The sequence below is a fragment of the Pungitius pungitius genome, chromosome 2, assembly GCF_949316345.1.
Source record: "Pungitius pungitius chromosome 2, fPunPun2.1, whole genome shotgun sequence".
Taxonomy (NCBI): domain Eukaryota; kingdom Metazoa; phylum Chordata; class Actinopteri; order Perciformes; family Gasterosteidae; genus Pungitius; species Pungitius pungitius.
In genome coordinates, this window is record NC_084901.1 from 8,467,060 (window position 1) to 8,482,120 (window position 15,061).

A 15,061-nucleotide genomic window follows, 5' to 3' on the forward strand; every position below is an offset into this window, starting at 1 on the left:
ATGAATTCCTCCACTTGTCAACGTTGTGCTTTTCACACACAGCCGTCAAATGATGGCGAGTTGGGACCACAGCAAAGTGCACGAGGACAGCGGGAAGAGTTGCTAGTTCAACATGTTCCACCTGCTGGAATTCTAAGTCGGAGATGATCAAATGTGTTGTTTTTTGTTTAAAAAAATACAATTAAACAACAACAATTGAAATGCACCCTTCCTAGTTGCTGAATCTAGCAATACATTGGCAAATCATGTCATTTTGATCAATACTTTCTTGACATACAATAGTATGCAATTGTAACGCTACATTGGGACCTCTTTTGGTATTTAATACCAAATACCTTTTATGACAAAGGCTATAACATGATTCTTTTCATTGCAAATGATTCAGGTGTGCGAGGCCCCTCTGCTCACCTATACCTGGATCCCTCCAAACTACAATCAGTGGAGCCGCATATCAACTTCCAAAACAAATTATTGTTACAACAGCTTGTTGGTTAACGATAAATAATTGGTTAGAAAAAGCTTTTAGTCAAAAAAACCTTAATCGTTGTGTAAATGTTCAATGTTACTCGTTGTGTTCCCCTTGACACCAATGTAAGGTTTTCTATGATATATTTTATATGTAAATGACATTGCATGCCCTCCATTGTGTGCAAAGACAATAACTTGAACCTAATTTAATGTCATGTCAAAATTTCCCATGGTATTCTACGTACTGAAACATTTAAAACACACTGTGTTATGACCTCTAAAAAGATAATCGTAAGAAATGATTGAACAACAATATGATAGTATGCCTTACTCTTGTGCTCTTTTGGTTGGATGCAAACGACTATTTAATTGTGTTAATACCTGTCCTCTGCGATCACAATAAAGTTGGAAATCATCTGACCTCATCTCATCTTTGCTGGCTGGCATTCAATACAACAAATGTGTGAAATAAAAGGGGGTGGTCTGGTTTGTCCTTTTTCAGTCCTCACATACCTGCGCGAGCCCTCCGCGGCGATCCGTGCCACCTCCGCCGTGACAAACATAGACAACAGTGAGGCGATGCAGAGCCGTGGTGACCAGCAAGGCGAGTCCTTCCCACCCGTGGACGACAGAAGACTTTTAAAATACTTTTTCAACACACTTAACTGTGACTCTTTACATTTTTTTCTCTACATAGTAAACAATTCAGTTTTTGTGTTTTTTTCTCATTTACATTTCTCACCTTGTCCACCAAAAAAGTCACAATGTGTTTTCATAATGCCCGTTTTAAGGTTTTATAATTTAAAAATATATTTGATTGTGTCTACTGAGGCACCATTGCTGATTAAGTCCTGTGAAACAACCAACATATTGCGTTTACATTTTGTTGAGGTGTCTCCCAGGATACCCTCCTCTTTTGTGCTGTTTGGTAAGGCACATTTAGAGTGTGCAGTGTAACATAAAAAGTGTCAACTGATTGTGGAACCCAAGCAGAACCAAACCTTTTCATCTGGTTACCTTCCAGGAAGATAGAATAACTCAAATGACCCTCAGCATGTGACCTGTTTGTGGTGGCCTTAAAAAAGTGAAACATAGCTTATAGGCGAAGCTTAGTGCAAGAATATTTACAGAAGATAATTGTCAAAAAAGTCAAACGACTTTTCTATTAAAAATGGGTCTCCTATTTAAGTCAGATGCCCATGCTATGAATGCAAACATCACATTCCATTTTTGGCTATTTGGCTTTATTATATCAGTAACTTTTCAAACATTTTTGGACAAAATTGTAGCAGATTGGGAGAGTCCCGGGTTACTGATGAATGTCTTAAAAAAGATGTTACCACAAAAGCAGTTGCAGAGTCAAGTGCAGACTAAAGTGAACAGGATACATTCTGTTTGCCTCATGTCTGAAAACATGCCAGCAATGCTTTGTACAAGATCCCTTTATAAGGGAATCTTCTGTTATCCAGCTGCATGTTGTATGCTTTGTGTAATGATTTTTTTCTGTGACTCTTATGTTTTTGTCTTCATGCATTTATCATGAAGACAAAACTGACAGAAAAGCTGTAGCATGTTGGGTTACTGGGGTCAAGACAATGCTCTTGTTCATATGAAGGTGTGCATTTTATTTCACTTTACCAAAGACATTGGTATGCACATGGTTTACCTTGTCTATGATGATGAGGCAGGGTTAAATAACAAAACTATTTCATAACTTCCTTGGCTATGGGTGTATTATTGCCCAGTACACCCACCAAGTCACTGGAGCAGCCTTGACTTCTTCGACATAATGTCCTTTTGACCCATTTGAACCGCTGAGAAAGAAAAGAATCCTTACCTTTTTGTCACTTTCAGAAAACTTTTTCCATGTCCAATTGATGACCCGTGAAAACTAAGACCATTTACATTTTCAGGGGGTGATTCTATTCAGTTTTTTAAATGTATTCTTAAAACATTTCACACTAAAGGATGGTTGTACCGAGTTATACTTTTGCAATGCTTTCTCTGTCTTTTTGTAGAGTGCGTCGCCATTGAAAACACGGCCGATTTGTGAAAGAAAAAACACGAGCTCAGAAATAAATGAAGAGATCCAAAGCCATAGAGAGGAAATGAGTCAGTATTCCACACCGTGTACAATACAATATCATAGCAAATTAGCAGATTTCAATGGCTTCCACTGACTACCATAGATTTACAATGTTCACTTGGCTGCAGATCAGTCCTCATTGACATTTCCTTTTTTTTCATCAATGGTTCTGACAGACAGTGACTTGTAGATGATCATGAAAAGAAAGCAGCTACTGAGGTGTGAACAGAAAACCTGGGACTACGAGCTAGCAGTAATGGGAACAACAGCATTTGTTCACATCCTTCTAAACTGCCATTGTGACCACATTTTAAGTCCAAGAAGCTTCTCTACAAAGGTACAACATATAAAACTGTTAAATATATAACTTTTTAGGGCCTTTCAAAATACGTTTAATGACATTTCTTTACCCCTTCAATTCAGACTCAATAGCATTTATACGCTCTGTAAATATTCATCATCTCTTTAATACAATTTGCACTCCTGATCCATGACCAACTCCACAACGCTTACTGTAAGCTGTCCCAACTGTAGCTACTGAAAAATGCAAATCAGAGTTTTTTTTTTTTTTTTGTTCATACACAGTTATACGCATGTAGTTCCTATATCTCCAGTTCCGAAATACAGTGGTGGGCTAAGTCTGCGAAAAAAAAGGTCTGGAAATTTTTAAAAGTACTCCTTTGATCGTGTCCAGTACACGTGGCACCGGAGGCCACTTGCTGTTTGCATTTTGCCCATTTGTGCACCATGTCTCTGTCGGGTCATTAATCGGTGGCAACAGTAAAAGCAAGTTCACAAAGTCTCTGTGTCTCTGTGCCACATGGTCCACTTTTACTGTTTGTATTTGTTGTTTTGTTCTTTGGTCTATAAAAATATGGGAGGTTTACTCCAGCAGAAGGCCTATTCACAGCGGAGAGCGCTCAGATTGTTTGCTGACGGCCGCACGAGGTGGTCCGAGGAGCAACGGGGTCCCGGCATGATCCCACCTTTGCTCTGGAACTCCTGCTCTGTGGGCCGGGAGAAGGTGGTGGAGAAATCCCCCTTTCAAAGCAGTTAGCGGTTTCAAACAAAGTACTCCCAATGAGGCAAAAAGCCTTCTTGGGATTCAAAGTGTCCAATCCGCCACGAGAAGAGCAGGCACTGCGAATTTCACAGAGCAGGCGGATGTTGTGGAGAGGAGGTGGACGCAACATTTGGACCCAATGACGGATAGCAGGTGGCAGCAGTCGGGAACCCGGAGGGGCTTGTCACAGGAAATGGAAATTTGTTTTACAACTGGTAGTTTGTCCAGTGTCCGGGGGAAAGCTTGCTCCCTCCAACAGTCAATTCCTGGTTTTACCATCTCTGGTTGTGTCATTAGACCTGTGGATCAACAAGAAAAGAGCAAACATTAGGTTTCTCTACAGTCTTACATGAGATGGACATTTACTTTGTCCTGCCTATACTTTAAGTACTTTGTGTTCTGAAATACAAGTGAAAGTAGCATCATGTTCTGTAATTAGTACATAACGATTTAGAAATGTCACATTTACCTTTTAAATGAATGTGTGTATTTGCATGAGACTTGCTCGTCTTGTAACTCATAAGTATTCTTTCCTCTTTTCTAAGCAAATAGTTATTGTTTAACATTATGCAGATTTTTCCAAGGATTCACACCAATCAAGTCTGTCTATTGAATGAGATACACCTCTGAAGGGTGCAATGTTAAAGTTTCTTCTTTTAAATGTATTAAATAATCTGTAAACAATGCAATGTAGAACCTCCAACCCCCAATATATATAAATAAAGGAATATTTTTAAGTTAAGTTTTTAAGTTAAGTGGATCAATTTAGTGCAAAATTGGTCCAATATTGAGATATTGTGCTTCTAACAGCAGACGTTTAACAGGTTGGGAAGTCTTTGAGAAATTCCTGTCTGTCAGGTGAAAAATATTAAATTTCCATAATGATGTCGGACACTTCTGATAATGTTATGAAAATATAACAGTTCTCTTAACTTGAAACATTCTGTTAATGGTTGAGTGCCTCACTTAGATAAGTCTCAATCTGAGATATTGCGTCGCACCCTCATTGTTGAAATCATTAAAAACCTTTCAGATAATCCTAAAGTAAACTAAATGCTACACACAGGCCGTCTATCTCCAACTCTCACTCACGTTTGAGTGATAGAATTTCTTGGTGCAAGAATTGTTGCCACCATTTGTCATTCCGACCAGAAACATGGAAAATAGGGACCAGCTTGAAAAAAAGTCCTACTTATGGTTTACTAAACTACAAATATTTGAAAATAATATTAAGAAGCTATTTTGCAAGTAAAATGTGTAATTATGTACCTCTGATAATTCTAAGTATATGAACGTGTTAAAACGAGCTCCACCTTTACAAGTTGTCAAATTAAAGCGATGGACAGATTAATGCATCATATAATATATATATATTATCAATTGGGTCATATATCGGGATGAGTCATTTCCATTTTGGTGATTTTTTTTAATGCAAATATTTGTAATTAGTAATATTTCTATGGTAGTAGTTGTGTAAGTGAAGTATGTGAGGCACCTTATTCCTGCGAAAAAGATAATCATGCGTTAAAGAAGCATTTAGTCTACGGATTTGTGAATCTATAAAGATCACAGTTGGAGCTGCATAGCAGGCCATACTCGGCATTGTCACATGATATGCGTTCAGCGGGAGCCTCCCAGTAAAGCTGCAGCGAAAGGTAAAATAGGTTGTAAAATTAGGCACGACAAATTAGACACTATGTACATGATAGGAAACACGAGCTCTTCTCGACTTGCGCCGAATTTTTTTTTTGAATGTTGAAAAATTTCCTTTGTTTTTGGAATAAAAGCAAGTGTTGTCTTAGTGATAATGCACTAATGCACTTCTCTCCCCTTGAGCTAATAGGTGGATATTTTAGGATACACACTGAGCCACTATCTTGCCACATTGTTTAACACATGATTGATACCTCTCCTATAACTGTTAGCTAAATCAAAAGATACAGGCTGCAGACATTTAGCTTAGCGTAGCAGTGTCACTCATAATGAGGACTAAATTATATTTATTTATAAAAAGCTAAGCCATTCAACAGACAGATACTGTCTGCCCCCCCCCCCCTAAGTTTGGGAACCACTGTCCTACAGCAACATGTTGAATTCATCTTTTAAAAATAAAATAATATTTGTTTTCAATGGGCAAATGATTGCATACAGTGTGTGATAATGAAAGCCAAACGGAAGTTCTTTTCACAGCAAGTACTTAACAGCTTACGTTATTGGTTTAGTTCGTATATCAATGATTTTATTACCCATTAACAAAGATTGAGAAATCTATTTGCCAAATTACAGACACATTTGAAAGCCTCCTTGCAATCTGGCCAGTGCCAGCCAACTCGATAGAGGCGCCTTCCAGGACTTCTGAGGTTTAATTCATAATTATGAACTATTTTTGATTTAACAAGGTGCAAATTGCCATGAAACGGGCAGGTGTTCCATGGAGGAATCGCAGGTATCAGAGACCAGTATTTCTGATCCTCTGGAAATGACAAACCAGCCAATGAGCTCAACACTTACTAGAGATACTGTCATGGTTTTGTTGGTGGTGGGCATAAAATGACCCCGAACGTATAACATCTCAAGAGTGGTGCCATTACTCTGTCATCCCACGACTTTGACTGCTGCCCGAATCGGTGTTTAGTACCAGCGTAAACACACTGCCATATCTCAGGGCCTACTTGCCTACACTGAGATTACAATGGCTTTGAGTGGTCAAGAAGTCACGTATAAAATGGAGGGACGACAGAATCCCTTTTTTTCTCATCTCAAGAAGAATGGAATGCAAATTAATTTAAATGGATGGCCAGGCATAGGCAGTACAAGGTAATTTTCTTATATTCTCTCCATGTTCCCCTCCCTTTTTCTCACGCCCACACAGTGGAAAATGGTTCTCTATAAATCTCACAGACAAATCTCATCTCAGGGAAATGCAAGCCTTCTATTAAAAAGAGGAGCGAATGTCAGATGAATACGAGATGAAATTGCCCTATGAATAAAATTCACAGGCCCCCAGTGATTATTACCTTGGGTTTATCGGGAAAAGACCATATTGCTGTATTTTATATCTTATAACAGCGAGAGAATATTTTACATTCTTGTGGCAGTAGAATGCAGGGTTGAGGGGGGGAAGTGATGAAGAGCCCATCTGGCTATTGAACACATGGACTAGCTGTTAGTAGAGTGGGGTCTGGCTATCCAAACAATAGCTGAAGAAGAATTAGACCAGACGTAGACAATTTCTGTGTGAATGATAAGGGCTGCAAGTGTCATAGTTGCAGAGGGGGAGACAATCCATTAATGTCCAATTTAGTGCAGGTGCATGCAGCCACATATGTAAGGGCTAAAGGAAATCATGAACACTGCAGACCAATCACTCTCCAGCTGGGAGTTAAGGAAAATGCACCCTAACACTTGGCCTCGGCCTGACATTTCCTCTTTGCACGAACTCTTGCTGGCTTTAAAAATATCACAGCGCTGTGAGGGTGTGAATAGGCACGCGTGAGGGAAAATTGATCTGCTTTGCCTCTCAAAACCCTTTTTTGTGACTTGGATGGACGTGATCAATGCAAAATCTCAGGAGAATGTGTTTAATGAATCAATGTTTGCTTGATCAGATTATTTGATCATTTGCTGGAAGCTTTTTTGTTACACTCCAAACAGGGCAAGGTTGTGCCGTAACATCGGCTAATGGAATAAAGCCTTATCCGCTCTGCCTTTGCTTTTTGCATAAACTACCTGCTTTTAAGAACTTGTTTCATTCCCCCGCTATTTAAAGTTCAGCCTTGTGCCGCCAAGCAGGCTTCCTCTTGGATCGGAGCATGAGGCACAATAGCACACTGGATGAATATTCATAAGTGAATTTGTAAGTTAGGACGATCCACAGGTTAATAAGGGATGGGAAATCGCTTATTACATGCTGTGGAGTCGTATAATGCCTGAAGCAGGCGCTGAGATCAAAATACATGTATGTACAGGCCTCTAGAGACTAGGCCCTATTACACACAAAGGGAGAGTTCAAAGCTATCTGGGGTGTGTTATCGTCATCAACCCTGCATTTCAGGACATTAAAAGGAAACACATTTTACTATCTGAATTCTAAAATGACCAGAACTTTAACCAATTTAACATTGCAGAATAGAATAACTAGATGTTACTGATTTGTTTAAGATTCAAACACTTTTTTTAATGTCCTTATTGACCTGTAATGTATAGATGATTTGCCTGTGTGTAATATTGCATGACATTGCATTGGATCAGATGATTACATATTTTGGTGAACATATTCCATTCTATTTATAGATAGCCGTCTCCGTTAGGAAATAGATAATCATTTTCTATAAGATTAGAGAGGATCTGAGATCACTACATGCATTCCACTATGTCTATTTATACTTTCAAATCTACTGAAGACTTGCTGTCTGGCTTGTAAAGCAGCCGGATCAGATTTCTTTTCAATAAATGCAGATTATATTGACCGAGAAAAAAGCCTGGTTTTAAGAAACGCTGTGCGGCTGTCATTTTCTGACTGGCCCCATTCCTTTGATGTAAGCTAATTTCACTACATGGCTAAACATAGTGTTCCAATCACATGGATTAATATCTGCCTGGCACCTTGTATTCATGTAGAGCACAGACGGCATATGACACACTACTGTAAAGACGATATGCAAGGCGTACCGATAAAGAGGACTGAAACAAGCTGGACCGGATTTACTGGTAATGCCGCACAGATGGATTTTTTTATGGTTGAACACACAAATGGGACCTGGCGAGGTTAGGATATTTGGCAAAACATAACAAAACTATTATATGACTAATCTCTCTTTTGAGAGCTTTACTTAATAACTTTAGCTCACAAGAATTAGAGAGGAAGGGTTTTTCTGTTGTACCTTGCTCCCGCAATGAGGCTCTTGTTGCTCTGTAGCTGCTTGTGTTGCTTCCTGCCTTTGCTGGACCAGGGTTCTGGTGGAGCTGTTGTGATGTTGGTGGTGGTGGTGGTGGGAGGGTGTTGTTGGCAGATGTTTTTTGGCTGTCTGTCAAAGGGTCATCAATGCTCTCCATAGTGCAAGAGTGTCGAGGGGGACTCTTGTCGCGTCATAGAGCCTAAGGGGGAGAGCGGGTAAGGTGGTATGTTATCAAGCTCACAATGAGGATGCAGTGTTTTATTTTCATTTCCGTCCTTCGGACACAGTGACAACACCACTATCGGCACATCCACCATTATCAGTTTGTATCGCTAAAAGGGTCTTGGAAATGTGCGTGCTTGGCTTCGTTCAAACCTAAGCTGTTTAGTACCTGTGAGTCTCAAGGTTCATTTTAATGACATACTACATAAAATAAAAAATGTGGGAGTAAACTGGAGTCTGATACCTTGTGCCCTTCCAGTATTTTTTTATTCCAATACTCTCAAACTGCTAATCGTTAAGCACATTAACCCTATGTGTATACCTCATTTAAGTGCAAAGTTTTCTTTTTTGTCCAGACTAAACTGTGTTTCAACATTTGGATGAATTGGCACACTGATGAATTCCAGATGAATTCTTGTATCTTTGGTGAGTTTCCAAGCTGTTATTATGACGTTGAATGTTGAATTCTCTAATACTATCACCAAATACAACTTGACATTCCTATCATCATCAGTTGTACTGTTTAGCGCTAATTAGTTATTGTTTGCATGCTAACATGCTAAACATACCTGAGCAATTACATGGTTTTCAGTAGCAACACAATTCTGTATTTACTTGTGAGTATGGTGTGCACATGTGCATTTTCTGTTGTTGTTTTTGGAAGAAACGTTCTGTTCTGCTAACTGGGCCACGCTTCCCGCTTTATGACATCAATTACATTTTCAGGCCACATTGAAATGGCTGAAAGTGGGCTGTGTGCTTTCATTGGCCAGCAGAAATGCTGCTGGCTTTGCAGTTAAATCTCACAAGCTCCTATGCTGTTTAAATTTTTTTTTAAAAGACGTCTTTTTTTTTGCCAATGTTACCAACAGCACCAGCATCCCAAAATGGAGGATTGGGTATTTTCTTAGCCGTGGCGATGTGCTGACTTGCTGGCAGACAGAGTAATGGTTAGCAGCAACAGGGTCTCTTTGCCTTTCTCCCCTGGCCTCTCTGGGTTGGCCAAGCCGCTTTCTTCTCAGCGGTGATTGTGTTCAAACCACTGTTGGATGTTCCTGGAGGACCCAAAGGGATCAATTACTGAGGCCGGTACCGACCCAGAACCCGGGTGGGGGGGGGGAAGAGGGAGGGGAGGTGGGGCTTCGGGGGATTCGATCAGGTCCTGCCTGAACTGGACCATAGAGACGGAGAGGTAGAGACGGCGAAATGGAAATCACTTGGGAGGCGGACTGGGGGATATCGGGGTGTTGGAGGTGTGTGTGTGCGTGTGTGTGTGTGTGGGAGGGGGGGGGGTTTCTAAACTCCTAACGCTACAGCTTTAACATTCTCTACCAACATGCCATCACTGGTAGATGTATAAATGCTTGAATACCAAACTGCATTACTATTCGGGGTGAAGGGAGGCAGGGGCCTCGGGTACAATATGAAAGTAAATTGATTTACACTGGGATTATTTTTGTACTTTGAATGTAAATAAAGAACTGCACTGCAAAATAAATCAAAGTAGAACTTGGTTTTAAAATGAAGTGCCAGGGGAGGATCCCTGAATGTCTGTTACTTGTTTACTTACTGGCCACTGGCCTACTGTCGTTTTGTAAAAGTGGACCCCGAGGAAAGCCTGTTGAGAACCCCAGCTCTAGTGTCTCACAGGGAGACACTGGCTGTCCCCGCAAATGTCTTCTGTAAAATGTGCCCTTGTAGAAAAAAAAATCAGCATAAAAGCTAGGAAAAGTCGGATTTCAACAAAAGTAAACCGACGCACAAAGAAAAGTCTGCTTGTTGAACCTTTCCCGCTTGCAAAGTGCCTCCAGTGCATAAAAAAAGCACTGCTTACTGTAATCACAGTCTCTCCAAGAGGTACCAATTCTCTTAATCGCACTCACAGCCTAAATACCCCAATCAGGGCTGACCTAATAGAACGTATGATTAAGACCTCCCCTCACATTTAAGTATTCTTAGTCATTTAAATTGTTTCTGCTTTCAAGTCAGTAAACAAGACAATGCATTTCTAAACCACAAATGCTCTTCTTTTTCCTCTATGAATCAAACGGAAACAAATGTATTAAGCATATACAGTACATACAACATGGCACTCGTGCAATAAGATTCTTGACAATTATTTCCTGCAGTTTTGTGCAATCATTAAAACACTTTTGAAAAGACAAGCACTAAAAGGCTGAACAACAAGAGCCGCTGCTGAATGCGCACCAACTGACATAAATCATGTTTTTTTACGATAGTGTAGGTCTGACTGGCCCAAATCGCTTTCTCTGTCTCCTTCCCTCACACTGCTTTTCTGTGTCTCTCTTTTAAATTGTTCCTCTTATCGGGCTGTCACAAAAGCCGGCAGATAACCCGAGGTGATTTTGTTTTTTTTCCCTCTAATGGCGCACTCACTCCGTCTCCTTCTCGCTGCGTCGCTCCGCGCTGGCGCAGGCAGCGAGAGATCGCTGCCTGCGCCGTTTCATCTGCTAGTCTAAAATGGTGGAGGGCACAATGCAGAGCTTCCTCCTCTCTGGAGAGACAGCGGTAGGCCTTTCATTGAGAGAGGGAGGTATAGGAGACGAGTGCTGAGACGACGTATCGCTGTGCCAAAAGAGAGCGCTTGGAAAGGCCCACGTGTAACTGTGTGATAAAATGTAAATTCAAACCATTTAGTGTCATGGAGGGAGGAAAGTATATTGGGAGTGGGAATTAACCCCTGGTTGATGCATAACATAGTTTCTCTTTCTGGTGATTTGTTGCAGATGAGCTTCCCGTGGTACATGGCACGTTGTGTTGTTAGGGCGCAGTGAATATGACCCAAACAATTACGCTGTATGTTATAAGACAGTATAATATTTAGTTTGTAATACCAATTGCTTTTTTATCTTGGACACCATAGGCTGCCGGTTGGATAATATTCAGGGCGGGCTTTAGTGAAAATGGGCCGAACGTTTTAAGATTTGTCCTGTTTTGACAGATCTCTTTGACCACTGATTATTCATCATTTTAATTCCCATCAGGGTGGCTATAAAGCATGCTTCTGGGATTTTATCTACTGAGGTAAAACAAGAAAATAAAATAAAGTGGTTACTGAAGGACATGAAGTTGAGTGTCTGCGTGCTTTTTATTGCTTCATTAATACTGTTAAGTGAACCCAAATAGCTCATATATAGTCATAGAGCTTCATACGGTTCATCTGAGGAATTCAATTTTCTGTTAGGTCAATCAATTGGAGGAGAAACTTGTCACTGTATTGGCAAGACTCTTGATGCTGAAATAAATGATGTGCTATGGCTTCACAAGGCACCTCTGTTTGATATCCTGTCCTTTTCAAACTGCATTTGTGCGTGTGTGGACTGCTAATAAAAGTAACCTCGCTCAAAACATCACTGTCAACAATACGCAATGTACATATCAATCTTCATATGTTTCTTCTGGAGCAGGCCCTGAAAAGAAATCCATATTGTGTTCTTATTGACAGGAACAACATGTACTCTGCAAAGCAGGGTCAGACGAAGACAAATGCATGGACATAGGGACAAGCAGGAAGAGAGAAAAGGTAGGAGCGGGGGAGGTAGATCATGTAAAAAAAAAGATATGGCGGGTGAAAGTGAAAAACACTCTATGGAGTCGAGCAGAAGGAAAACGAGTATGCAAGGAAGATATTTTTAAACAGAAGCACATGAAGAAAACGCACGGCATACATCAATCTGCCCTGCAACTTCTCCAAGCCGACTAAGGTAGAGAAGAGGTCAGCTGTGTCATCCTGAACAACAATCTCCTTCTGTTTGACAGAGAAAACATTAATTCTCAAACATTTGACCAATACACGCAAGCTGCCTCTTGACATTTGTCCAAAATAGCCCTTTATGGGGCTGAGTCAGATTGACTTGGCTTAGTCAAATGCCCCGAGGGACGTGTCTGTTTGTCTGCATTGATGTTTTCACACAAACACCTGACCGTCAGGTCGGACATGCTCACTGGACTGTGCACAGCCAGTAGTCATTCTAGGCAATATTGTGCTGGGTGCAGTTTGGGTTTAACCTTGAAAAGCCTCAGGGAAGGGACCATTTGTTCAAAGTTAACCAGGGGGAGGCTGAGGAGTAAAGTGTTTGGTTTTAGCCCGTCATTCTCCCTTGGGTCAGCAGATAACAAGAGGTTTATGTAATTCTTGCTTTGGAGAATCAGCCTTAACCTTTAATGCATTTCAAGCAATTCTAAGTTACTCGCATGGTTGTAGTAAGTAAAATATTTTAGACCCTGAGATTAAACGTAGCGTTACATGAAGCCAGTTTATCCATCACATGAATTATCATTTTTTCAACAATGACCCTGAGTCTGCTTGTTGCAAGTTATCAGACTCTTTGACAGTGGAAGCTGCTTAAACACTCACACACACACTGACACACAAACACGCACACACACTGACACACACACACACACACATGGACAGGCACAGATGAGTGCACATAGCTGTCCAGCCATTTGACTAGCTGTCACCAGGCTTAAAGTAGCCAATGAAGCCAGCAAGAAATACCTGTCACGTCTCACATAGTGTGGGCATAAGCCGATGAAAGGGACATTGACTGACGTCATGGGCGGGTTATAAAATGTGCTCGAGGCCGAGGCTCACAGGGCCACCCTTTCATGTATCCATAACTCAAGAAAAGAAACATATAAACATGCTCGTAAGAATGCACATGCATCGGATCTATTAGCCTCAACGTCAACAGCGACCACGGCCCTGGCATCACCCCACTTCAATCCCACGTAACAAATGGATCTGTTTCCTATGAGTGGTGTGAGTGTGTTTGCCTGCCCCCCTACATGAAGAATGAAGTCAGCATTGAGGGTGTGTATCTGCTGTTTGCGTGTATGTATGCGTTTGTCTTTAGGCAGGAAGGCATAAACAAGTTAGTCAGCTGATGACTAAATCATGACAGATGCATTAATGATGCCCCAGCGCTCCTTAATGTTCACCCATTGACATTCACAGATAGGGCAACTGGGCTGTGTGTGTTTGTGTTTGTGTGTGAGTGTTGCATGAGATGATTCTTAACGGAGATCTGTCTAATTGACAAAGTAAAGACTTACAAGCATACAAGCTGAGGAACGACATGGTTTTAGGTCTCTTGCAGAGCGGTGGCAGGATGCAAGGCACCGCAATGTGGGACGGTGTGTTTTTGGGTGTTTTTTTTGGGGGGGTGAAGTGGAGAGGAGGAGATTTGGAGAGCCGGAGAAAAGGTTTGAAGGACGGCTTGGTTGAATGAATGGGCGGCATCTTAGCAAATAAAAGTGGTGGTTCCCCATCTGCTGCTATCATTAACATTAAGAACGTCCCTAATTCAAGCTAATTGCGGGTGACGGAAAAGTAAACAAACCACGTACAGTTTGTGAAGATGAGGAGGCGTTAGAGGAACATTTTCAAGGCATTTTGAAGCGCACACTGATTTTACATTACATGGATACGCCTTTATCCAAAGCGACTTACAATAAGTGCATTTCAACCCTAGGGATACAAACTCAGAATAACAGGGTGTTTTTCAGACTCTTATCAATGAGGTTGTGACCCGACAAAGTGCAGGTATCTCAAATGGAGTTTTTTTTTTTAGAGCTGCAATACTTTCAACATCTCAAATCGGTTCAATGACTGTGTATAAGGTGTTACACTAAGTGACTCTGTAGTTAATGGAGAATCTTTGCCTTTTGTGAAAAGAGAGAAACGTTTACTTCAAAACATAAAGAGAAACATTTTTCCTGGGATGCTGTGCGTATCAAAACAGCCCAAAAAAATGAAATAAAAATAGATATGTAATCTCAGAGTGGTCAGGCTCATTAATGCTAATGAATGCTGATTTTCTCTGTGTCTGCTGTGCTATGTGGAAATAGGCAGGGCCAAATCGTCTTAAAAGGGTGATAATGAGTCAGGAACTTCATTTAGTAATGTCAGCACAGAAACATCTCTTAAAATAGTGTTAGCATTAGCCAGCACTAACCACCATAAGCTGCTGGTCATACGTCCACAAGTGCGGCTGTAGCAGCAGAAGTTTATTCATTTATTATATCATTATATATTTTAAAGATTATTTTTACCTTTATTTCTTTAATCTATAGAAAGAATGAATGTTAGTAAGAATGTATTTTTACCATTTTGAAAAATAAATAAAGACTAAATATAGAGAAAATGTATTTTTTCTATTATTTTAGAATTTCAATAATTTAATTTATTAGACTTAAAAACAAATAGAAAAATGAATTTGAAAAAATTGGAGATGAATTAGTATTGAATATTTTTTTAATCTACTGACAGCCCTGGACTAAAATAATCACTTCCCCAAA

General features: G+C 40.4%; 1 protein-coding gene across 4 annotated transcripts in view; it reads right to left on the reverse strand.

Moving 5' to 3' along the window:
• Nucleotides 1-2,563: 2,563 nt before the first annotated feature.
• Nucleotides 2,564-15,061, reverse strand: part of tafa5a (TAFA chemokine like family member 5a) — a 103,081-nt gene continuing 90,583 nt past the window's right edge. For 2 of the 4 annotated variants that reach the window (XR_005119668.2, XR_005119669.2), the window contains exons 4-5: nt 8,501-8,714; nt 2,564-3,916 (exon numbers count right to left, since the gene is read on the reverse strand). Coding sequence is in view for 2 of the 4 variants with exons in the window: in XM_037460751.2 (XP_037316648.1) it covers nt 3,660-3,916; nt 8,501-8,672 (429 nt within the window). In the remaining 2 variants the exon portion in view is untranslated. Of the gene's footprint in view, nt 3,917-8,500; nt 8,715-15,061 lie in introns of those variants that run through there. The other 2 variants (XM_037460751.2, XM_037460752.2) reach the window with 2 other exon arrangements.